Genomic DNA, 24,564 nt, shown 5'->3' on the forward strand with positions numbered 1-24,564 from the left:
TTGCAAAATAATGCTGGATTAAAACATTAAATGTACAATTGAGGGCCAGTTACTAAAGCATATAATGAGGGCGAATGCACACAGTGTTTAGTCTGATGAAAGAAGAGCTTACAGATAAACATGTATGAACTTTCTCATGTCAGCCTCGCACATTTGTTTAAATAAGTTATAAACAGTCCCCGACTGATAACTACTGCAGATGCTTATGTGTGGTTGTTCGTCCAGTTATTTGCATGTAAGAATGGATGCATTAAGAGGAGACGGAGACCCGCTGAGGAGGGGGAAGGTTGAAATAGAGGTGAGTACAACCCCTATTTCCTTTGTGCAACAGTGTATATGAATATAAAACTTTGAATCAACTATCAATAGAAATTTTAGTACATGTATATTGAAATGTGAACGCAACCATTTTGACTGAATATTCTAGAAATGCTGAAACCGTTCATCACCGGTTTCTGCTCTTGTATGTCAGTTTAAGACCTGATAAATATAATCAACGGAGCCTCTTGTGCCATTTTAGAAAAACAGGAATGCTGTGAATAATCCAGTTTTCTCTGTTAGTGTCAGTAACTAGTGTGAAGCGGTTAATGGAATAAAAGAAATCAGAGGCTTTAATGACTGTAGCCAAGTAGCAAAGCAACTCACTCTGTTTTTCAAGTTTAATGCAAATGTATTTATAGTCAGTGTGGCCTTCAGTATCAATAATAAGGCTAGAACTAACAATTATTGTCATTAATGATCTCTCTTTTTATTCATCGTTTAATCTGGAAATTTTCCAAAAAGAGAAAAAAGTCCTCTCACACAGTTTCTGAGAGTTCATGCTGATGTCTTCTTTTATGTGGCCAACATCCAATGTGTTTGAAACAAAATGCCACCCACAAAAAGAATTTGTATAATTTTCGCAAAAATGAATCAGCAATACAAACTTCTTTAGCATTGTTTTTTGTTTTTTCTTTTAGTTTTGGCTTCATCATAGAAACATGATTCTTTTAAACGTAAAGCTACACAGTCAAATCACTACAGTTTATATTCCAACAAAAAACACAAAGTCATGAAGTTTTTTGACAGCATCTGGGATCATGGGCATTTTTTGCCTTTTTTATGATATGATAACATTTAATACAAAAATTCATATCACTCTGCCCCCAAAAGCATGTTTATCACCGCCAAGTCTTATTGTGGCAGTCAATTCATTTGGCAAGACAAACATTTGTCACACTGAGCTGCAGTTCATGGCACAAACACTCATGAACCACGAAGTACGCTTTTATCTGAGTACCAACAAACACCTCAACCTCTGCACATCAATATCGGAGTACCTTGCCTAAAAATATCTGCAAGGGGGGTTAAAAATGGGAAAGAAGTCAAAATGAACTACATCTACCTTTACCAAAGCGAAGGAAACGGTATCTAGTTTGCAGAGATTAATTTAACATGTTACTCAGTGTAGCTTTCTGTTACATTTGGTTTCCTCTTCCACAAAACTATACATTTTTAAATATATTTTGGCTTAAATCTGGAGCACAGTTGGGGAATACATCTGTTTGGTTTCAGTGATAATGGTGTCTTGATCCCTTTACATTTCTCTTTTGCACATGAATAGTTAACTATATAGTCTGTGTCTTTAATGTATAAAACATGAGGTAATAATGTTAGACAGGAGTGTGACTGTCTAAGGAGCCAGGGTGTGTTTGATTACATTAGCTTAATTGCTGCATGGTGGCAATTTCTGCAATGATCTAGATTATCCTACAGTAAAGAATCAGTTCCACATTTTGGGAAATACGCTTTTTCGAATTCTTGCTGAGAGCTATATGAGAAGATTGATACCACTGTCTTGCCTTTATATTATGCCTGAAAGTGGTGTTAGGCTTCTCATTTATCTCTGCAAAAAAGAAAAAATGAACATATTTCCCAAGTTTAAAACCATTCTCTTAAATATGTCTTGACCACACACACACACCACAGAATAGAACATACCGCGCTCACGCTCTTCCTTGTTTTGCGATATGTTGCAGTCTTCACAAATACATTTGGTAACAAAGTCTGTAAATTCAGTCCAGTCCTGGGTTCATGACAGACAAAACATTACACACCTTAGGTATGATCTACACAAAATATCCAAGCTGTGACAATATAAAGCTCTTCCAGTAAAAGTGGCACTGCTATGGCTTCATTCTGACTAAACAACAGAGCAGTGAGAACACACAGAGCCTGGGTTCAAATTGAGTCACATTAGGGGTGATATGGGAGGAGGTAGTAGAGGCACAAAGCCTAATGTCAGTCTGCTTTTTAATGAAAGCCCCGTTCACCCAGAATGAGACAAAGAGAGACCTGATGGAGGTAAGAACCAAACTAACAAGTGCTGCAAACATTTTTATAAAGACAATCATACATTGTGTTTCCCTGAAAGCAGCTTTGGTGTTATATCAACCAGACTTTACAGAGCTAATGTGGGGAAAAAACAGGACCCAGTTTATACTGAGAACATTCAGTTTGCACTTGTATGAAATCTTTGTGAGCTCTGATTCCTCCCAGTCTGGTCTCAGTCCGTCTCACTCTGGAGCCCAGCAGGGTTTACTGTCCCGGGGCGTACGGCCAGCTGATGGAGCTCCCTGATAGCTGCATGTCTCGGATCAGCGTCTCGATGGGCGTCTTGCCCACCAGCCTCATGAAGAAGAGCTGGGAGATGAGGTTGGCCGGCACGGCGCGCAGAGCAGGGAGACGCAGCAGTAAGCGGCCAAAGCGCTGAGGCTGGTTGGGGTACTGCAACCTTTCATACTCCGTCAGGGCAACCTGGGCCTTCTCCTGCAGGGACTCTACATGGGCCGGGTCTGTTAGACCACATGCATCTGCAATACAAAGAATTACAGGGTGATTTTTGAATTTTCTCTTTTAAATTTGTGGCCTCTCTTATGTGAATTTAGCTGAAATGTTTAGTTTCTTTAAGAAATTAATTGACATTTTGGTAAAAATATTTTTATTTGCTTTCTTGCTGAGAGTAGATTGATACCACTCCCATATCTGCCTGATAAATATGAAGCAACAGCCACCAAGTAGTTAGCTTATCTTAGCAAAAAGACCTGAAATAAGGAGAAACAGCAAGCCTGGCTCTGTCCAAAGGTGACAAAAGCCACCTACCAGCTAAGCTAAGAAATAGACCCATAACCTCATAATCCATGTGATCTTCTCATTCTTTCTCTTTAGCTTTTACACAACAGCTCAAACAAGTGGAACTATTGAACATTATTGAGCTGTAGCAGATTTAGAAGTGCTGGAAGGTGGTTTTGTTAGCTCTGAACACAGCCCAGCAAACTTTTTCCAGTATTTATGTAAAACTAAGCTATCTATCTTCTTGCTATGGTTTTATATTTAATAGATATTCATGAAAGTGTGGTTGCTCTTCTCACCTAATTCTTAGCAAGATTCATACGTCAAACTATTGCCTCAAAAGTAATTCCTTCTTGTTTGTTCCTGTTCAGTGAGGTCGGAGGTCAAACTCCAGATCACAGAATCCTTGGAGCAAGTAAGGATTTAATATCTGAGAAACTGGAACCTTGTCTGATACCTCAGACAGATAGCTTTGTTTGGGTTTTCTAAAAAGAAGCTTGAGGTCAGTTTACAGTAAAGATATCCAGTTACAGTAACTTAACAGTTGGATAACCTTGTGAAATTCTGCCGAACTTACCAGGCGAAAAGAGTGCAATGGCTTTGAGGCAGCTGTACTCAGCGGAGTCCACCTGCAGCCTGTTCAGCTTGTCCACCTGGTCCTGGAAAACCCTGACCTGGTCCATGAAGGACACCACGCGTTCTGCAGACATGGGAGACGAGTGGAAGCCAGCCGCTGCCAGCAGAGGAGCCATGTGCAGAGGCAGAGCAGACTGAGCTGCATTCAGGATGAACAGCTCGCTCCAGCTCAGCCTCAGCAGCGCCACCTGCGGGATGGACGTTTAGAAAGAGTCACCTCCAGCAGTGAGTATATGTAGACCTTTCAGCGTTGCCATGGTAGTTAAAGCACACGAGTTACTAATGAGATTTGAAATGTTTTATTCATTTGTCCCAGGCATGAGAGTGTGACAGTAATCCAGAGTGCACAGTCGGCTACCAGGACCCTGAAACTGAAGAAGGTAATTCAAATGCAGTCATGATTAACGTTAATATTTTCACCTTTGCTTTTCCTGCTGGGACATGTCAAAATGTCTGCTGGGAGAAAGACCTATTAGAGATTTAGAAAGAATTTTTTTTCTAAACCTCGGTTTTTGTGTCTTGGAGATAGATAGAGGACAATTTCATCTCGTCAGGGGTCTACGAATCTTATACTAGAAAAATCACTTTTTAATTGAAATTTTCTCAGCTCAAGCCCACATCACAGTCACTTCCTGCATAGTTACTGCTTAATTTTAAGGTGTTGCAAGTGAAAATGAGGGAATAGCACTGACTGAAGTGAGCAAATTTTTATATACATCTAATTTTAGGGGTTTGACTTTAGTTATGGGGCTGCACAGTGGCGTAGTGGTTAGCACTTTCGCCTTGCAGCGAGAAGATCCCTGGTTCGCGTCCCGGCTTTCCCGGGATCTTTCTGCATGGAGTTTGCATGTTCTCCCTGTGCATGCGTGGGTTCTCTCCGGGTACTCCGGCTTCCTCCCACGGTCCAAAAATATGCTGAGGTTGATTGATTACTCTAAATTGCCCGTAGGTGTGAATGTGTGAGTGCTTGTTTGTCTTTGTATATGGCCCTGCGACAGACTGGCGACCTGTCTAGGGTGTCCCCTGCCTTCACCCGAGTCAGCTGGGATAGACTCCAGCACCCCCCCGCGACCCTAGTGAGGATTAAGCGGTGTATAGATAATGGATGGATGGATAATGGACTTTAGTTATGTCTCATACATGCACTTAAACTCAAAATAATTAAATGATAATGAAGGCAAAGGAGGTAATGTTTTAATTTTGGCAAATAGATGAATCTATGGTGGTCTCCACTGGTGAATACACAATGAGCTTATAGTTATAACTTGTACAGGAACAATGTTGTTGTAATATTTAGGCACTTGAGATTGAATACACAATAAATAAATACATAGAAGTCACCAGATATTTCTGCACTGACCTGCTCTGAGACTGGGAGCTCTGGGAAATATGGGATGTTTCTGACCCACTCGATGGTGCTGAAGAGGAGTCGGGCAGCCAGCTCACAGATGCTGTCGATGCCCATGACGGAGGCTCCGCTGGCAGATGCCTGCATCTGTGCCTGGCTGTACGGGGTCCCGTAGCGGCTGCTGGGGTACGGCTCGGCCCGGAGGAGCTGGGAGATGAGCTCTGACACCGGCTGCCCGTTAAAGTAGTCCGCCCCGATGTGTCCTGGACCTGCACCTCCAACTCCTGCTGCCAGAGAGTTTGGGCTGATACCTGAGTGAGATGGAGGGATGCGACCTCGCTGGACAGCTGCAGAGAGACAGCAGGAGGGTACAAATGCTGTGACTGAAAAACTCCTGCACTGTTGCTTCACTCAAAAGAGAAATCCACAGATACAGGATATATGGACAGGTTCAACAGCGAGTGTTGCTTTACCGTGAGCTACAAAAGATTTTGAACTCTTTTTTTTTTGCTGACTTTTGACAGTATCCACCCATTAAATGACTTGGTTCAAAAATGTACTTAATCAAATTCACAATTTCATCTTTTGTAACAATCAAACCCAAAGAGTTAGAGGACCATGTTGGATGTGATTGAAGCGACTTAAAACAAGATGTTTCAAGTGTATCAAGTGTTTTGTTCAAACACATGAAAAGCAACACAACTACAGCAATAAGTGTAAAGATCAGTTTGACTCATTAAATTATACAATGTCATGATGAAAAGAAAGGAAAGGAAAGCATGTAGTTTGCATGTAAAATCCCTGTAGGTTTTTTGTATCTTACATTTGAATATTAATCATTGCATATTATGAACATTAGCAATGCCATCTGAATGAGTTAACTGTTGGGCCTTAAGCTCTCTACCATAATCATATGTTAGTTGTCGAAATAATCTGCACACATGTAGCACCTTTTTAACCTTCACCGTGTTTGACAAAGTCATCACCTCCCCATTGGAAAAATCTCTAAACCTGCTGTATCTTGTTGAAGTTCTCAGTAATTGTGTCGTTTCATTCTCTCTGTGGCTGTCAGTCTTTGATCGAAGCAACTGACCATCCCCAGCACTATTAATATTTTCTTTGACATCTTCTCTTGATTTATATATATATATATTTTTTAGCCTTACTGTACTTTTTGTAATTATTCTCCTGCTTCTTTCATGCCTTATCTGTATCCATTTGCTGTAACATGTAAATTTCCCCATGGTGGGATCAAAGTTTATCTTATTTTATCTCATCTTGATATAGAAAAATCAGCAATGACATCCTCACAACATCTCCGAAATTCTGTACAAATGACAAATATTGTAAAAATGCACTCAATGTCCAGTTTCAAAAATAGAACCACTAAATATAAAGCCGTTAATGCAACTGAGTAGATCAAACTGGAGAGATAAGAGCCTGCTCTCCTTAAAAAATCAGACTACACTCCTGTCATCAGTTAGAAATATTACATAACACTGTCATGAAGATTCAGTAGTGTGACTACTTTACGTCACTGTAGTCCTCAGATCGTAAATCTAATGCCAGAAACCCAATATGAATGGCTTCCCCAGGTTAACCCGCAGCTGCCCTGCATTTACCCAGCTTCTGTTTTAAATTACAGTGAATAATATTTAGTTGTGGTGCTAAAGTCTCCCCTATAGCAGTCTGAGCTGCTGCTTCCACGACTGTGCTAAAGGTGAAACAGACATTTCCAGGTAATGTGGAAACAGTGCAACCTGCGTCACAGTCAGCATGGTTCATTAATAACCAGGCCCCACGTAACGCTGGCATGCCGTCACTCCACTGCACACTATGTATGGCAGAGTGCCTGGTGTCCAGTAACAAACTGAAATACAAGTGGAGTTAAATTGCACTAAAACACAGCTACCACTGACGTCGGTCAGTGTGACAGCAACTCAGTGCTGAAATACTTTGTGATGTTACATTCCAGTTACAGTCGCTGAAATCCTCTCTCTAAACTCCTGATCTGAAATTTAAAAATGAACCGTTATGAATTTGTTATGTAGTATTGTAGCCAAAGTGTTTTGCAGCACATGGGCGGGTTGGGGGTCAACTTGCTGCTGTGTTTTCCTGTTATGAAAATCCGACATGTTTGCCTTCAGCTGCCGTGAAGCTCAGCAGCTGCAGGGAGTCGAGCAGCAGAGTGAAAACACGCTTTGGTTGACAATATAAATATTGGGTTTGGATCGCTGGCAAATGTCAGTGGTTGTTTCTCTTGAAGTAGGCACATTCTGTGAGATACCCATTTGTGGTATTTATGGATTAAGTTTGTCTCTTCAGGCTGCATGAGTCAGTGTGTTTGTGGGTAGGTAAAGAAAGGGATGTAATTGTTTTAAATCTAAGTGGTGGAAAGTAATTGAGAACATTTACAGAAGTTCAGTGGAGAAGAATACTTCTAAGATACTTTAACTTTAAGTGACGTACTACATGTACGTTTGCAGTGACTGGTTTTTTCTCATTATGTAAGTATTTCAAAATATTGTTCATTATTCATATTGGAACTAATCAGAAGTATGAAATTGTTAAAATTACATCATCCTCAGTCAGCTACAGCATTAATATGCTTCTTATATGTTAATGCAGTAATAATAACAATGATCTGTTGATGTTGTTGTTATTGAAGTTACTCTCACGTTAAAACCATAACCACATTTTTGCTTTTTATACTTTTAAATAAATGATTTTACCTCGTATTATTTCTACTTTAACTTAAACCTGCATTCGTTTTATTTGGAAGATTTCTGCAACAGGTTGAAAATGCAGCATTCAGAGTCCTTTAAGCTGATTTAACAAACTTATTTGTACTTGATAATTTACAAAACCTGCATTTAATGGCCAACGTATTCACTTTTTTTGTTCTCTGCCAGCTTCTGTATGAAATAGATTTTTAGCTGCTCAATGTTCTGCCATGTCCAGTGGCACGGGGGTGGATTTATCAGGACCTTTTGATGAAAACAGCTGAATACTGTGTCAAGAAACGAGAGCGGTGAAAGTGAACCATAATACTACATTTCAGACCAAAACAATGAGTTGAAAGGTGTTAAACTGTTCCACACTAACTGGAGGGAAAATGATCTGTGATTACTGATCACTTTCATATTAAAACATTATTTAGTGCAGCTTTAATTGGAAGAACACCACAATAGTAACTTCACACAAATATTTGATCTTTGAAAGTAGCTCGTAGAGTTGAACCCCTTGTCTGCTAAAAAAAAGAAAAGCCCCTTTTGTCTGCTGTGTATGAGGACGAACAGCTTTGGTACCTTCTTTCCGCATCCCAACACGGAAACATTTCTTCAGACGACAGTATTGGCACTGGTTGCGGTGATGCTGGTCGATTTGGCATTCTCGATTTGATCTGCACAAAACACAAAACATTTAAGGCAGTGAGTCAAAACCATGTAGGATGCATATTCATGATAATGACCAGGAAATTGCAGGCTGAGCTTCAATAACTTTCCAGTAGGAAAATGAAATTTGCATTTATATGCCCGTCTCCCCCTGTCTCCCCCCCTTTCACTGACCCCTATGATGAGTGAACTGTGTGAGCTGGCGTGGCTGGAAAGCTATCGAGGCTGTGACCTTTGTAAATCATCAGCCCTGCACGCCCTTGTGTTGCCTTTTACAGCAGGTTGAGGTCTGCCAGCATTTCACAGTGAGCTCTTTTTTAGAGCCGTGGATGTGGAAAACCGACTTAAAAGCCATCTTCCATTCAGACTTAATGCATTATTACGGGGGAAGAAATAATTACATTCAGTAGCTGTGAGAGGTCTTAATAAGAGCAGAGGACTGAGTTGCAACATTATGTTCTGTGGTGAAGAATAATGGGAATGTTGACCTTCTGAGGCAATCCATCCTCACATGACTGACCTTCAGGGCTTTCATTTCTGTGCCTTTTTTTTCTCTTTTTTGTCTGAGGGCTGTTTGTGAGATGTAGCCAAGGTTGGAACATAACATTCTGGAGTGAGAAATGGACCAATCTGCTGCGTCCTTTATCAATGTGAATGTGTACATAACGGCTTATAAAGGAGCAAGCCGCCTCGACTTTAAGCCCTCCATGTTTAACATCTATTTGCCATATATAAACATTCAATTGATGATTTAAAATGCAATATGATGCAGTTGTGTCCAGATTTAGGGACATTTTCAAATGTTGGTGGTTATAACTTTTGATTTACAGGCATATTTTACATTGTTATAAATGTGTTTCACTATATTCCCATCATGCCTCCACTTAGAGGAGTTGCAGCTGCTGATTTACATATTAATCTACACTTATTTGCATTTGACTACAATATGATGTGTTATAAACTGTTCATTACATGTGTTGTGTTAAGAAAAAGAAAGTTAAGTCCAACCAAAACATTGTTCTGGCCTCTTCCAGCAGCTCCTACCTGCAGGAGTAGCTCAGGTTCCTTCTGATGCTCCTCTTGAAGAAGCTCTTGCAGCCTTCGCAGGTGAACACGCCGTAGTGTTTCCCGCTGGACTTGTCGCCACACACCACACAGTCCACCACACAGGCCTTGTCCTCGTCCCCAACGTCCACATCGCTGCTCCCGGCCTGCGGCGATCCGTCCTCCTCCTCCCTCCTCAGGTAAGCCTTCTCCCCCAGTCCGTTAGTGTCCCCGTTGGGGTTGCCCCATCCCCCACTCACCATGGCCATATTCTCTGAGACACACAGTCCTGAGAGTGGATCATACACAGACCCGCCCTGTCCCACCGGCTTCCAACTATCCTCAAAGTCTAAAACACTGACTCCACACTCAAAGACAGCGATTCCAGGTTTGTTATTCAAGGCAGGTTTTATCCAAAAATATCTATAAATTGAGAGAGATTCTGTCCGGACTCCCCCTGTGTTGACCTTTCTCCCCTTTGCCGTCTGGTTAGGCGGACCTGGATGTCTTTCCACTGCTGTGTTCCCTCACTTCTTTAATCCCTCTGGTCTCTCTGTTCTTGTTTTCACCCTTCTGTTTTCTGCCCTGACCTCTGATCAATGGCTCCCGAGGTCTGAGAAAAACTTCAGACGCACATTGAGTGGTTCAGAGTTCAGGCAGGAGAAAAGGGTGCAGCCTTGCTCTTTTCACAGGAAACAATAAATTACACTTAGACTCCCTCTCTCTTTCTCCCTCCCTCTCACTTTCTTTCTATTTCTTCCCCCCTGAAAGAAAAAAAAGCCGCCTCACCTATCCCTAAGCATAGTGAGCCAGGCACAAAACAGAGTCGCTCTTGAAATGAAAAAGACGCTCTGCGCCTCTCTCACGCACGACTTTCTCCCAGAAGGACAAGTAGGAGGGAGGAAAATAAAGCACGGCTCTCCTTCAGGCAGGGTTAAACTGCCCTGCCCTCTCCTCCAACTTATAAACTAGTCCAACCAGTTCTTGCTGTGCTGAGGTGTTATCTGCTGATCTGAGGCAGTTCTAGTCTAGACTCACTCTTGACTTGTCGAGGCTGTTATAAAAGCAGAGGTGATAGTGATGAAGAGGAAAAATAAGGTAGTATTATGCCTTGGAAATGTTGGAGCCTAAGGAAAAGGAATCTGTGCAGTTTGGGGTGTTAGATCTGCTCCTTTCCTCTGAGTTCTGAGAAGAGTTGGCCGCTTCAGCTTTTATACACAAGTATTTTGTCTCAGTAACACCTTTGTACTGCTGTAGATAACCAAAAATATCCAGTATGCAGATTCCACGCTTGATATTAAAACAAGGAGAGTAAAGAAAAAGACAATACGCTCTTTCACTCCCAGAATAATTTCTCAGTGGTCCATCACAGAAGTCCTCCTGTTCTGTCTTCTGTGGTGAAATTATGTTTTCTTGTGGCTCCTCCAAGTCTTTCAAAGTCAGTGGTGTCAGAGGATCAAATGTCACAGAAAAAGCAACAAGCCAAAACAAAAGCAGACTTGAGAAACCTCCTTAGTCACAGTTGCTTCTCCTCTCTGAAAGCTTCCCAAAGTGGTGTCTCTCCGTCTTCTTTTTTCTTGTTTTGTCAGTGCTTGTCCATCCAGCAGTAACAACCAGAGGCCAGAACCTCTCTGCATTCCCTGTCAGCGAGTCACGGTGTACTGTTGCACTCTTTTTTATTCTGCCCGTCCTTTTTTTTTTCCCCTTTCCGCCTTTCTTTCTTTTTGCCGGCCCCGGCAGGAATAAATTAGGCAAACAAGCACAGGAAAAACACGGTCACAGACCTTTCAGTGAAAGCCAGACGCTGCCGTAGAGAGCAGCCCAGAGATAGCCTCCTCTCTCTCAATCCCCTCTCTGTGTCTGAGCTTCACTCCCTCCTTTAGGGAGAGTGAGCGTGTGTCTGTGTGCTGAGGGATTTGACACTGCTATTCAAGCCCTGCTGTTGCCATGGCGCTGGATGCCTTATAAGGCCGGTGGAGTCAAAGAGCACAGAGTGGGCTGCAGCCGCACACTGACGCTCACATGCACACAGAAAGAATGCCTGGCTGCCTGACTGGCTGCCTGTTTCCCCCTGACCCCGGGCCAGCCTGGGAGCAAAGGGGGGAGTTAACCTCTACACTGCCGTAAGACAAAGAGGCAGAGGGGGGGAGTCGACACACAGCGAGCGCATGGCACTCACACTCATGTTCTCCACTCCGCTCTAATCCCAAAGACTTCCTCCGACTTTGTTGACCCAATAATAACAGGGAGCGCCTGTTGTTGTTGTTGAGCAACTTGTCAAAAGGTTACATGATATGTCACCGGCTGCTTTTCACACCTGCTGCACACACTCACAGGTCTGTGGGAGGGATGCCACACATCCACTGGCTCTGCTTATGTTTCTGTATGCACATTTTCAGAGGGGCTATTTAGGATTGCCTGTCCATAAAGTTATTAGGCTTGCAAGAGAGAGATTCAAGAAAGGAGGCTGGGAATGATATTTCTCCGTATGATATATCCCTCGTATCAACAGAAACCTTAAAAATGACACACTCACCGCTTTACAAGTCTTGAATAGAAATAATAAACTTTATTTCTACAGCGCCTTTCAAAACTGGAGTTACAAGGTGCTTCACAAAATGTTACAACAATAATAAAACACTAGTAAAAACAGTGGAACATTAAAGAGAGCAATAAAAAAACATTACAAACATAATCAAATGTTGTCAAACTGACTGCCTGACTAAGCTGCCTGACCTTTGGGGTTAAAACAGTAAAAGAATGGTCCACCTTTGTTTCAAGCCTGGATCATGTGACTGAACAGTAATTGATTCTCTGATCTGATGGGTCTCAAAGGTTCTGAAAGTTCTAAGATGAAGTGTTGCGCCAGATCGTGTAGGAATTTAAAAGTAATCAGAGAATCTGAAATTAAATTCTGTACCAAACCGGTGCCAGTGTGGTTCAACCAGGACCTGAGTTATGTGTGGAGGCTGTATTACACATTCATCATCCCTCCTTGAAAACAGCAGAACAGGGACAGATCCAGGCAATCATTTAGATGCGCTGACCCAACTGCAATGTCACATGTGTACAGAAGTATAACCTGTTCTGGAAAAACACTTTTTAAACACTATTTTGAGGCAAAGTCGCTAAACTTTCAAACGTTTTTATCAGATCTGACTGTTGCGTGGAGAAGCTGTAAGTGCTGGGAGTTTTTTTTTTTTTTTTTTGTCCTGGTGACTGTTTAAATTGCGGTTAGAGCGCTTTTCTCACTCATTTACATAAACGCCTGGTCTCGTTAGCCCAAAATAGCTGCCCAGGGGCCTTATAAAGATGGCTGCCAAGTGGCGGGACTTGCCTAGAAGGACTTTGGTACTGATGTTCAGTGCCAATGCAGGAAGTAAATTAGCATGTTGAGATTTTTGCATGGGATGTAAATATTTCTTGCATTAAATGCAACCCAGCATTTGGAAGAATAATCCGCTTTCAGACTTTATGTCTGTTGAACATTTGTATAGAAGAAAATCAGCATCTTCAAGTCCAGACTAAATGACAACATCAGTGTTATGTCCTTAGACTTAAAGCTCCAAGCACATATATTTCTATACTAATTTGTTTTCTTTACTTAAATCACAGTTGTTACCTGGACTGTGGATGTGGGGATAAAAGTCACAATACTTCGAAAAGATTTGGGTCTGCATCCTGATTCAAGCATGTGTTTCCATTCATGGGATTAATGAAATGTTAATAAAGATAACATGCCCTTATTATCAGTCACTTTTCAAAGTGACTTTATCGGTGTTTAAGCAAATCTACAATCTTTTGCTAATGTAAACTGTGTGCTTTTAGTTGCAACAAAAAGTTTCAAAAAGATTTTGTTGCCACAAGTGGAGATTCCCGGAAAATAAATGAATAATTAACAGTCCCTCGACTTTTTATTAGATGTTCTTCCAGACACTGATGAAAACATCCATTTTCACATGTTAAAATAGAGGATATTCTCACTATCTGAGACTGTAAGTGGTTCATGATGCAAGCAAAAGCACTGTAATGTGGACATACTGCGACTGAAATCTAAGTATAATTCACTGCATGACTCATCCATCCATCCATCGTCTTGGCAGTGGGCAGAGCTCCTGTGGAATTCCTGGCCTGCTTTCTCTGCCGCACCAACAGCATTGTCATGTGAAGGTCTCCACGAAAAGGGGAGGACAAAATAAACAACCAGAGCCTCCAACCAAGGTTTCCAATAACAGCCTCCAAATGCAGAAAAACCTTTCACAGAGTAAAGTATTCACTGCTGCTCCCTAACCCGCCTGGTTTAAAGAACCTCTGTTCACCAAAAAGTGTTTGCTCATCTCATGGGCTTACAGGAATTCCCCTTGAATGACAAAACATGTTGTCTTCAAAAGAACACGTTGTCTCTAGGAGGATTTACTAAATGCCAGAGGAGCAAAGATAAAGATAGATTGATAGAATTGTTGGCAGGAGACCAGAAGATTTCTGTTTTTCAGCCTTGTAAATGTGAGCATTTGGTAACTTTAACCTACATCCGTCACAGCGAGACTCATTCTGCATGGATAGACCTTTTGTTTGGTTAAGAGGTTATCAGCGACCACGCTAAGCTGCTGTTAGTTGAATTAGTGCTTTTCCTTTAAGCCTCAGTGTGTGTCAGCAGAGGTTGGACCTGCACTCCGCCGTCGTTATATAGATGTGGATGTAGAGAATATTTAAAGTGCACAACTTAACTTTAATGTAGTTTCTCTGTAGTTTTAGCTCTCAATCAATGTTTGGAGAATGAGAACAGTGAATACTATCTTGAGGAAAGAACTTCTGAGAATGTTAAAATGTCCAAGAAAGGGGAACATTCAATAATTAGATCAGTTACATGTCTGAAAGTGAACTGCTTTTGGGCAAAGACTGAGCTGATTCAATGACAAGTAAAGTTTGCCTTCTTGTTGTCAGTGATGGAAGAAGTATTGAGATCCTTTACTTAAATACAAATACTAATACCACACTGTTAAAATACTCCTGCATTCAAAACCTTACTTACATAACAGCATGAAGGTATTATTAGCAAAATGTACTTAAAGTATGAAAAGTAAAAACAGCGATTATGCAGGAAAATGGTCCCTGTTGGTGCTTTACTATTATATGTGAGGATTTTAGATGACTATTGATGATATGTTTAAGCTTGAGCTTTTTAAAACTGATTGATTTACTGTTGGTTAGATAAATCTATAGTCGTGCATCATATTCTACAAGATCATCACATGTTTGTAGTGTCTGTCTCCTGTGAAGAATCAAAAAAGTCTTCATGAGCTCAGACAAACAGCCCTGTTCTCAGCTTTGTGAAGGTTTCCTAAAACAGTTAATAGTTTGACAGTTTAATAGTTATTTTGAGAAGTAGGATAATAAGGAGCACTTTGTCTTTCAGTTTACATTGAAAATCACCAAATTTGAAGATGCATGGTTTTCCATGGACATGAAGGGTATGAATAATCTACACTGTCAGATGAATGTAGTGGAGTACAAAACATAAAATTTGCCTCTGAGATGTAATAAGGTAGAAGTACAAAGCTGCACAAAATGGAAGAACTCAGGTGCAAGCAGCCTGAATTTGTACTTGAGTAAATTACTTGACTAAAAGTACTTAGTTACATTCCACTACTGGTTGTTGCATCTCATGCTGTGCTTAAAAAGGTAAAGATAGACGATATTGTGTCCCTGAACAGTGTAGTAAAATAAGTTCCCAAGAAAAAAAACAAAAACAAATAAATGATTCTCAATAGCTGTGATAGTAGCTGTTTATCAGTTTGGATTAAATGCGGTGTGGTGTGGATGAAGAGCAGATTATATCATTGACCTTTCTGTCGTCATCTGTTGCTTTTTCAGGGTTTTTTTTTTTTTTAGTTTGTACTGTCAGAGCTGGAGTGGCCGTACATGTGCGTCACAGTGCATGAGCCTGACAGATCTGGGAGTTAGCGGAGGTGTGTGTGTGTGTGTGTGTGTGTGCGTGTGTGTGTGTTTGCTCTCTGAACTGCAGGTCAGGAATGCAGCTGCTCTCAGCGTGAAGTCGACTGTGGTGAAGTCTGTGCATTCTTGACACAGCGAGGAGTCACTGGAGTGAAGCAGACTAACCTTCGGTCTGCTCACCTGAACACCACAACACACAGGACGTGAACACACACCTCGGATTCACCCGAAGTTTCCTTTAAAGTCCCTCCCTGCAGCAACATTTAGTTTCCAGTGCTTCACCGGAGCTGCGGTATGTGACATTTACATCACATATCGTGGAGGCTGTGCTGCTACACTGACTAACTGAGTGCTGATGTGCATTTAGTGTGCATCAGAAATGGATTACAAACCCTGTAAGAGCACAGTAAAAGGCTAGCAACATCCAACGTCTTTCCTGTTAAAGGGGTTTATCTTCAGCTTTGTGGATTTTTTTTCATTTAAAAAGTGATTTTTGTTTATTTATTTCTATCAGTGAACTAGTACTAGTAGTAGAGTGCATTAAGAGTCACCCATCTGTGCACCCACTGGGGTCAGCAGACTATTCTACACATGAGCTTATGAGTATTTTGGTCATCAAGGAACTGAAAGTGCAAAATTTGCAATACCTATATTTACATAGGGATTTTTAGCAGACATGCACATTCAAGTTGAACCAGTTGGAGCTCTGTCGACCGTAGGACCTGCTGAACTATAATCACCTGTTATCAAAGGTTCACATTTCTCTCTTCACCTGAACAGAAGAGGCTTGTATCAGTGTATCCGCTGATGATTTAAATACAGAAATAATTCATGCTCCCTCGCTGAACTTGAACTGCTGCACAAGCTCACTTTTAGCAGAATGTGTTTTTAAAATTCTAACCAATAATAGCAAAAAAACAAAAAATGAAGGGGAATTTGACTTTGACCCCAGTTTGAGACGGCTGTCTATAGATGTAGATGTGAGTATTAGACTGGAAGTGTGTGAACTGCATTAGTTAATTGTGCAGAGGAATTTGCAAACTGGGGTTAAACTTTAACTCTGAAGAGTAACTCTGGGTGAACGATGCATGAACACATGACTCCCTGCTCCTTCTTCATTAGCCCCACTGCCCTTTGGCCCAGAGGCCAGAGGAAAAATCATCTTCTCTTCCTCCCTCCCTCCCTCCCTCCTTCCCTCTCTCTCTCTGTCACCACTCTGTTCCTCCTCAGGCCTTTGACCTCGAGTGAATGACGGAGCAATTTAAAATAAACAGGGCAGTAGAACCTGCCAAAGAAAAACATCTGCTGGGGTGACTCCAGAGCAGCACACGGTGTGCAATCAATATTTGCCCTCCTCTCCGCCCAGGACCTGCTGGAGGTGGTGGGAAACTTCCCATTTGGTGCGTTTTGTTGTCTTTCAAATCAGCTATCTTGTGCTCACTGTGAACGAGGCATCAATCCATTGTTAGTTGAAGAGTCAATTGAACTGTTTACTGTTGCAGCCGTGGAGCTTTTCCCTCCATGTGTTCTCTGTAAAGACGAGATTCATTATTGGATAAAGCTCATGTAGGAAAATAAGCCTTGGCTTTGGTTTGACTGAACCACTTGAACCCTGATGTTAACAGTGATTCTGCTTGCTCTTTCCTTCGCCTCAAAACTAGACCATCATTTCCATTATAGTATGCTCTATAGCTTGTTTGTTTTTTCTTAGTTGCTTATGCTTAGTGGCCTCCTTGGTGAGAGTTCGATGAGATTATTGTTACCATGCCCATGTTTGACGCTGTGAGGCAGTTAGCTTAGCAGGGAGAAACACATGTATATTGTTTGTGTGCACCAAACAGCAATGTAAAGGTGTAAAGTCCTGGAAACTCCAAGTGTACACTGTGCCGGGCTGGTGTTCACCAAGAAAAAGTTGCAGCACATGCAATCATGCAATATCATAGACAATTGTTATTACAGGTCTGGTTGTGTTTGGTGTAAACAAGCGAGATACAACATGTTGAGTGAGCTGACGTGGTGCTGGTGGGCCTATTTTTGAACTCTGGGTAATGTCAAGCTCACTAATTCTACTTGATTATACGTTGAGCTTCATGCACTGATGTGAGAATATAGCAACCTTTAGTACTAACACTTGGCAAGTTAAAAAGAGCACAAATCTCATGCTATTCTTTAATTATTACAGTTACAAATTTCACACTTCTTTCTGTCTGTCGTCTAAACCAGGCACATACTTGTTGAGTTGGACTTCACAGTAGTTTCACTAGAAGATTCCAATGAACCAAATTCTCCCAAGCTTTTAGTCTTTTTTAATGTCAAAGGGTGAGAGTGTTAAAGGTACAGTCTGCAATTCTAGAGAAAGACTGTTAAAATTTAGCCAGTTTGCATAGTTACACAGCATGTGTTAGATTTACCGTCAAAACGCAGCGACATTGAGGGATGTAGTTGACAGGAGGACAAGAATGAAGGCTACAGTGCTTTCCCTGTATTCTGTGCATGAGCGTGAATGTGCACAGGATGCAGTGCAATAATATTGTGGGGATCAGCCAAAGCCACTGTGTCTGTTTCCATATTTACAGATCATATGTACCAAAGCATTGGACCCACACAGTGTACAGGCAGCAGCAGTGAAGAGAGACTCAGTGAATGTTGTATACTCCACCTTTAAGAGGCGAATATAAAATTGCACAGCTATCAGATATCTATTATATAGACCAAAATGCAATGTATAATCATTTTTTTGTCTCTATTTGTACATAATGAACAGAAATTATACAGACCACTCAGCACAAAATATCTTTCAACCCACAGTGATCTGTAAACACCAGTCATCCTTCCTAACACTTCAACGTCACTGAAAGTTCAACAGATTGTGGCCTTCGGTCCTGTGTGGCACCGAACTGCCAGGTCGAGCTTTGAATATTCAAATCTAAAATTGATTTATGGCAGCGCCATCACATCAGTCTAAAGATTTGAGGCCTCTCTTGTATCACTGCTTTGATGTGCACATAAGGCCACAGAGATCAGGACTGCTTTGTTGTCTTGTCATAATGGAAATGTCATGAACAATACATCAAAATAATTACATCCATGACCTTCATAGCTCTCAGTCAGTCAACATGACACATGGTATCATGGGAAATGTTGGGATCTCGGCTTGATTTTAAAACAAACCTGATGGTTTAGGTTGTGGCTGTGCAGACATGCAGGCAGTTTGTTAATGGATGGGGTTGACGAGGTTGTTGTATACCAACTGCCATTACTTAAAAACTATTTAGCTCAGTGTTTCGCCCTGGGTGTAAGATGATTACCATTGACAGGTTGCCAATATGTAGTGAGGGGATAGACTATTTCAAAGCTGACCCTCTTTGCTTTGTGCCATTTACCAGAACTGACATTTTCAGACGTGGCTTTAACCTAACGCTCTCTGCAGCCATAACAATTTGGTCATGTTCCAATCTTCCAACTTCAATCTCTTGTAAATCTGTGTCCAATCTGTCCCTGACTGTGCCCTCTGCTCTCAGCCAGACATTGCCCATAAGTCAACTAAGGTGCTTAGGATGACAGAAAATTAACCTAATCAGCTCAGTGAAGACGACTCAAATGCTTTAACAGGATTAGATCAAGGCCACGCCCCCTGCTATCTTTTCCCTCCAAACACCTTATTACTGTAATCTAGTTAAGGACGTAGGTACATATCAACATCAGTAGCATCACAGCAACCTTGGTGAACGAGGAAATTACTGTAAGGAGGGAACAAAACAACTTCTGCACTTTTACATCTGACCAATTTCAGATTTCCTTGTAGAAATGCTTGTTTTCTGAATATCCAGTGATTACCTTTTATCCTGATGCCTTGCTGTAATTTACTGCTTCATCTTCATCACCTCACTTAAACCCTGAAGATGCATCTGTTTCCTCATCAGCCTGCTCTGCTCTTCGATCTGTTTCTGGCATCCAAAATAATTCAATAATGGTGACATGTTCATGGGATTTTTTTGTTTGGCTGAAATTCATCGTCGTCTCTGTGCATCAAAGTTAAATATTAAGACTTTTTTCTGTGAAATGAATCCTTTTCTGCCTTCAGTGGCTTAGATTTAACTCCACTGTTAGCTTCCATGTCTGCTTAACAGCAGTCACTGATCAGTGGTGTGAACTCTGGATGTTATGTGATGTAGTCTTTATAAAGCGACAGTCAGTTTACAACAACACTCATGTTTACAGTCTCTCTGCTGTTATTCATTAAACCTTTTAAAACTCCCCTCAGTGTGTCAGTTATGTATTTAGGATTTTTTTTTCCCATAAAAAGAATCCCTTTCTGCCTCTAAATGGCCTAAATGTGACTCTACACTGTTGATTCATTTATAGTTTGCAGATCTTCAAAGTCTCTGCCTCCATTTACACCAGTTGCTGCAGCTTGAGCACACCAGTTCACCTAATATTCTGCTCAAACATTGTAAAACTACTCTACAGCACACAATCGTAGGTTGTAACACTGGAGCAGTTCAGTCACATATGTCTGACTGGAAATTGATCCTAAAGAAGAATAATGATTCAGGAAGTTCCACTCTGCAAGTTGACAGGACTGATTTTTTAAGATCTGTTAGGGACAAAACTCCAGGAATCTGAATCTGTGTTTTTTAGATCATCACAGTGAAGCTGCAGCTTTAAGGTGGAAATGCTCAGCTATGGTTGATTGTTCACTGGGGTAAGACATCTGAAAAACAGAACTGTTGTCCACAATAACACAGGATCCATACTGAAAAGTAAAATCCACTGTCACCTACTGACACAATACAAGATTCGATTTGCGGCGTGTCAGAATAAGAATGGTGTCCCCATTTAACCTACATGCACAAATAGTTTGTCGCTTTGTAGTTTATACCTACAGCCTCTCACACGTTGGCTACAAATGGCAAAGGCAATCCAATTAGCGATAGTGGGTTAAGGAGGCAGGACTCACAATGGAAAATGGGATCTGTTAACTTTGCTTGTGTACCAAATGCATTGAAAGTAGTTCCATTGTAGTGTATTTATAACATTTTGCCAGGGACAATTCAGTAATAACTAGATATTAATATATTGATAATAAAATGCCCATTTCTAACAAATTCTGCACCCTTAAGTCTAGTAATTTCCAGTAGCTACTAAAACAGGCTGGTATTCCTAAACCTATTACCAGTGCTTGTTGTGTACAAAAGCTTTAAATTTTCTGGAAAAAGGAAATAAAACACAGGCTATATCCATATACACAGGGTAAACCAACTGATCAAGATACACTGCACTGAAGGTTATTTAGTCATAATTGTCTATATCTGCTGTTGCGCAGCTGTGTGACAAGAATAAAAGATGAATAATTAACCCTTTTCATTTAAGTTTCAAGTGTCTTCAATGTGAATTGAGTTCCACTCCACGCTGCAGTCACTGGACACCAGTGGATAAACAAACATATTCCTCTGAGAAGTTGTTGAGCCCCAGAGGACCAAGGGTTCCATCCTCACTGTCACCGCAATTCACTGTCATCTTTCTACTTCCAAACTGTATTATAAAGACAGAAAATGCCGCAAGAAATCTGAAAATTTAACAATAATGTGAGTTATAGGTCTATAAAAATTGCACGGCCATTTGACGAAAGTCATTTGTAATGAAAAATAAATTTCATACCAGACTGTTTTATTTTTATGTAAATATGAATGAGTGACAGTTAGTAGACAAGGGGCTTATTTGAGGTTTTCAGTGAGGCAGGTCTGAGGACACCTCTGACTACAGGTAGACCTGCTATTAATCAGCTGATGGTACTGAAAGTGTAAAATGAGTCAATCATTAAACTGAAAGACTGTTGCTCACAGAAGGCAGAGTTAAAACCTAAATTTTAGGATTTAAACCAAATAAAATAAACAGTCTAGTTGTTCTGGATGTATTTAACATTTAAAATTTTTTGTAGCTTGACTTTGTCTACACACACCGCAGCTCTCTTTTCATTGTGTTAATTTATGTTTGTTCTCAGGTTCTGTATCTGAACATATGACATAAATCAATTGTGTGAAAACGATTCCTCAGAAATGTCTTGGGGTAATTTTTAAAAATTTGGTTCAAACATTCATTAACTGATTAGAATTTGGTGGTCAGAGATCACTGCAAAGTCACAAAACATGCGTTTGTTGATAGCTCAAGAATTCATGCACTACTTATGAAAAATATTCCCTCAAATGTCTTATAGGATAAAATGATGAAGTGATAACATTTTAGATCCAAAAGGCCAAAGGCCAACTTCAAAGTGACAATATATTGTTTAAATTCCTGGCTGTTAAAAACCACCTTAAATCTGTGGGAGCTGCATCAATTTTATGTGCTGCTGGATTTAAAATGTGTGTGACGCATCCACATTTTAGAATTTACTTTGCAACAATATCTACATTTGGCATGTTGTGTGCTGTCATGGCTACAGCCTTCTATTCTATCAGAACCAGTTTTATTAGTGAAACGTGAGTACACCAAAGGAATTTTACTTTGTTTTTTGTTTCTCAATGAACTTTCACACATCAGAATCTTCAGGTATTATATGAGTGTAGACAGACATAGATGTAAACAAAAACTTGAGTTATTGGTAGTGGCACACATCTTTGAGGTGGTGATTCTAGTTTTCTCTTATTTTGTGTATGTTTAGTTTCTGGAACTACACTGCCTGTCCCAAAAAAACAAACAAGTTGCCACTTGGATTTAACTAAGCAAATAGGTAAGAGCCTTCCATTACATTCCATTGAAGCATATTCCAATTACTGCAGTGATGAATATGTTTCAGCTGCAACAACTTTTTAACCCCAGCTGATGCAGTGAGGAGCTTCTCATTTCTTAGACAACTGTGTTGGAAGACATATCCTGTGGTCATGGAAAGGATGTTAATCTGTCTCAGAATGGTCAAATTATTGGCCTGCATCAAGCAAAGAAAACAACTAAGGAGATTTCTAAAACTACTAAAATCAGGTTAACCGTTTGATGCACAACATGGGTCAAGAGATACCTATTTTCCATTGAATATGGGTCACTTTTGACCCATTTTCTGCATCAAAGGGTAAAGAACCATCCAATGCATTATTAAAACCTGGAGGGATAGTGGTGAATCATCATGTTGGAGGAACAAATGTGGTTGGTCATGTGACCCCATGAGTCCAGATTTACTCTGTTCCAAAGTGATGGGGGCATCAAGGTGAGAATAGAGGTGGATGAAGTGATGCACTCATCATGGCTAGTGCCTACCAGTCTGTGGGGGTTTGGGTTATGATCTGGGGTTGGTCAGGTTCAGCAACATTATGTTCCCAAAGAATGAGGTCAGCTGACTACCTGAATATACTGAATGACCAGGTCTTTCCATCAATGGAGTTTTTCTTCCCTGATGACATGGACATGTTCCAAGATGCCAGGATTCATGGGGCTCACATTGTGAATGAGTGGATCAGGCAGCATGAGACGTCATTTTCACACATGGGTCGGCCTCCACAGAGTCCAGACCTCAGCCCCATTGAGAGTCTTTGGGTTGTGCTGGAAAAGACTTTGCACAGCGTCTGACTCTCCCATCATCAGTATAAGACCTTGGTTGAAAATTAATCTAACTCTGGGCAAAAATAAATGCTGTGACATTGCAGAAGCTTATCAAAATGATGCCACAGTGAATATGTGGCATACTCAAAGCTACAGGCGGTCCAACAAGATATAAGAGTGTTGGACAGGCAGTGTATCTTAGGTGATGTTCTGTTTCCTTTTCTGCCTCACTCTTACCCTCACCCCAACCAGTCAAGGCAGCTGTCTGCACTCCCTGAGCCTGGTTCTGTCAGATATTCTTTAATGTTTTAAGGGAGTTTTTCTTCCCATTGCCGCCAAAATGCTGCTCAAAGGGAATCAATCTGCTGATTGTAGATGGGATAGTGTACATCAGATGCTTGTTTAGATTATATCTGTACACAACCATCTGAATTTGTTCTGTTTTTGCATTGATTTAGTCACACTTTATTTTAATTTGTTGACATTAGTATGAAGGAATCAGTTCTATAATTTATTTGTTATGCGCTATTCAACTTTGTAAAATAACTCAACATGGAACACAACACACTGTGATACTATATATAGTTGATGTTCCAAAGAGACACAATAGGGCAGAAACACGATGTAAAAGATGACTTTATAGCATATCCTTCTTAATGACCAAGTGCTATTCAGATACTCTGCTATTATAAAACTGTCAGCTTCACAGTTAACTTCTTCATTCATTTGCCTATTTATTTGGATCCCCTTTCATGAGGTCAGTTGGTGTGAGAGAAGAGGATGCAGAGGATAGTGTTATGATCCTCCCCCTGCCCTCCTTTCCCCATTTTCCCCATTTTCCTCCTTTCTCCCTCATGTCTCTCTCTCTCCCTGTCTCTCGCCCTCCTGCTCTTCCTGTTTTACCTGCCTGCATTCTGCCATCAGCTGATTACTGCAATGAGTGTCACCTGCAGTAATTAGTTCATTCACCAGTTCTCTACCTCACCTCCAGTATTTAAGCTCCATGCTTCCATTCACTCCCCGCTGGATCATAGATTCACATCGATTCTATTACCCTCCTGGATTCTGTTTCTCCCCACCAAACCTGCCACCTCTGGACTACTTCAGCCCCTTGGACTCTGCTACTCTCCCTCCTCCTGGATTTCCCCTTCTTGCACTCCATTTGCTCCACCCTATTCATGGATTTTCCCCAGCCTGTTTTCCCCCTCGGTTTTCAGTTTCCCCACCTCGTGAGTACCCCTACCCAGCTTAGTTCTGTTAATTCTGTTCAGTTTTGTAAAACTTCCTGTTTTTGTATTCATAGAGTTAGTAGAGTTTTAGTAATTGGTTTAGTTCTGTTTTCCCCAGTTCAGTTCCCCATTAATGTATTAGTTTAGTTGTTGGTTTAATAAATCTCTTTGTTATTCATTTGTCGGCCAGTTCTGTGTGTCTGCGCTTGGGTTCTCCTGCTTTCTACCCATAACAGATCGGGATAGATGGAAGCAGATGATTCACTGTGGCGACTCCTGTAGGGATAAGGAAAGGACAAGCCGAAAGGAA

General features: G+C 40.9%; 1 protein-coding gene across 1 annotated transcript; it reads right to left on the reverse strand.

The window, feature by feature from the left end:
* Window positions 1–645: 645 nt before the first annotated feature.
* nr2f6b (nuclear receptor subfamily 2, group F, member 6b) lies at window positions 646–11,455 on the reverse strand. The gene is made up of 5 exons (XM_023287820.3): window positions 9,535–11,455; window positions 8,404–8,498; window positions 5,108–5,442; window positions 3,689–3,935; window positions 646–2,852 (listed from the first exon to the last, which is right to left on the reverse strand). Exons 1-5 carry the CDS (start codon window positions 9,801–9,803, stop codon window positions 2,578–2,580), a joined length of 1,221 nt encoding a protein of 406 aa, XP_023143588.1. The 5' UTR covers window positions 9,804–11,455; the 3' UTR covers window positions 646–2,577.
* Window positions 11,456–24,564: the final 13,109 nt, after the last annotated feature.

The sequence above is a fragment of the Amphiprion ocellaris genome, chromosome 2, assembly GCF_022539595.1.
Source record: "Amphiprion ocellaris isolate individual 3 ecotype Okinawa chromosome 2, ASM2253959v1, whole genome shotgun sequence".
Classification (NCBI taxonomy): Eukaryota; Metazoa; Chordata; class Actinopteri; family Pomacentridae; genus Amphiprion; species Amphiprion ocellaris.

Bases quoted from the DNA above. Each gene is read 5' to 3' on its own strand.
- nr2f6b (XM_023287820.3), bottom strand. From the start codon at position 9,803: ATGGCCATGGTGAGTGGGGGATGGGGCAACCCCAACGGGGACACTAAC. The intron at 3,936-5,107 runs GTCAGTGCAGAA...TCCATCCCGCAG, and splicing joins AGCTCCCAGTCTCAGAGCAG to GTGGCGCTGCTGAGGCTGAG. The intron at 2,853-3,688 runs GTAAGTTCGGCA...TTTGTATTGCAG, and splicing joins CATTGCACTCTTTTCGCCTG to ATGCATGTGGTCTAACAGAC.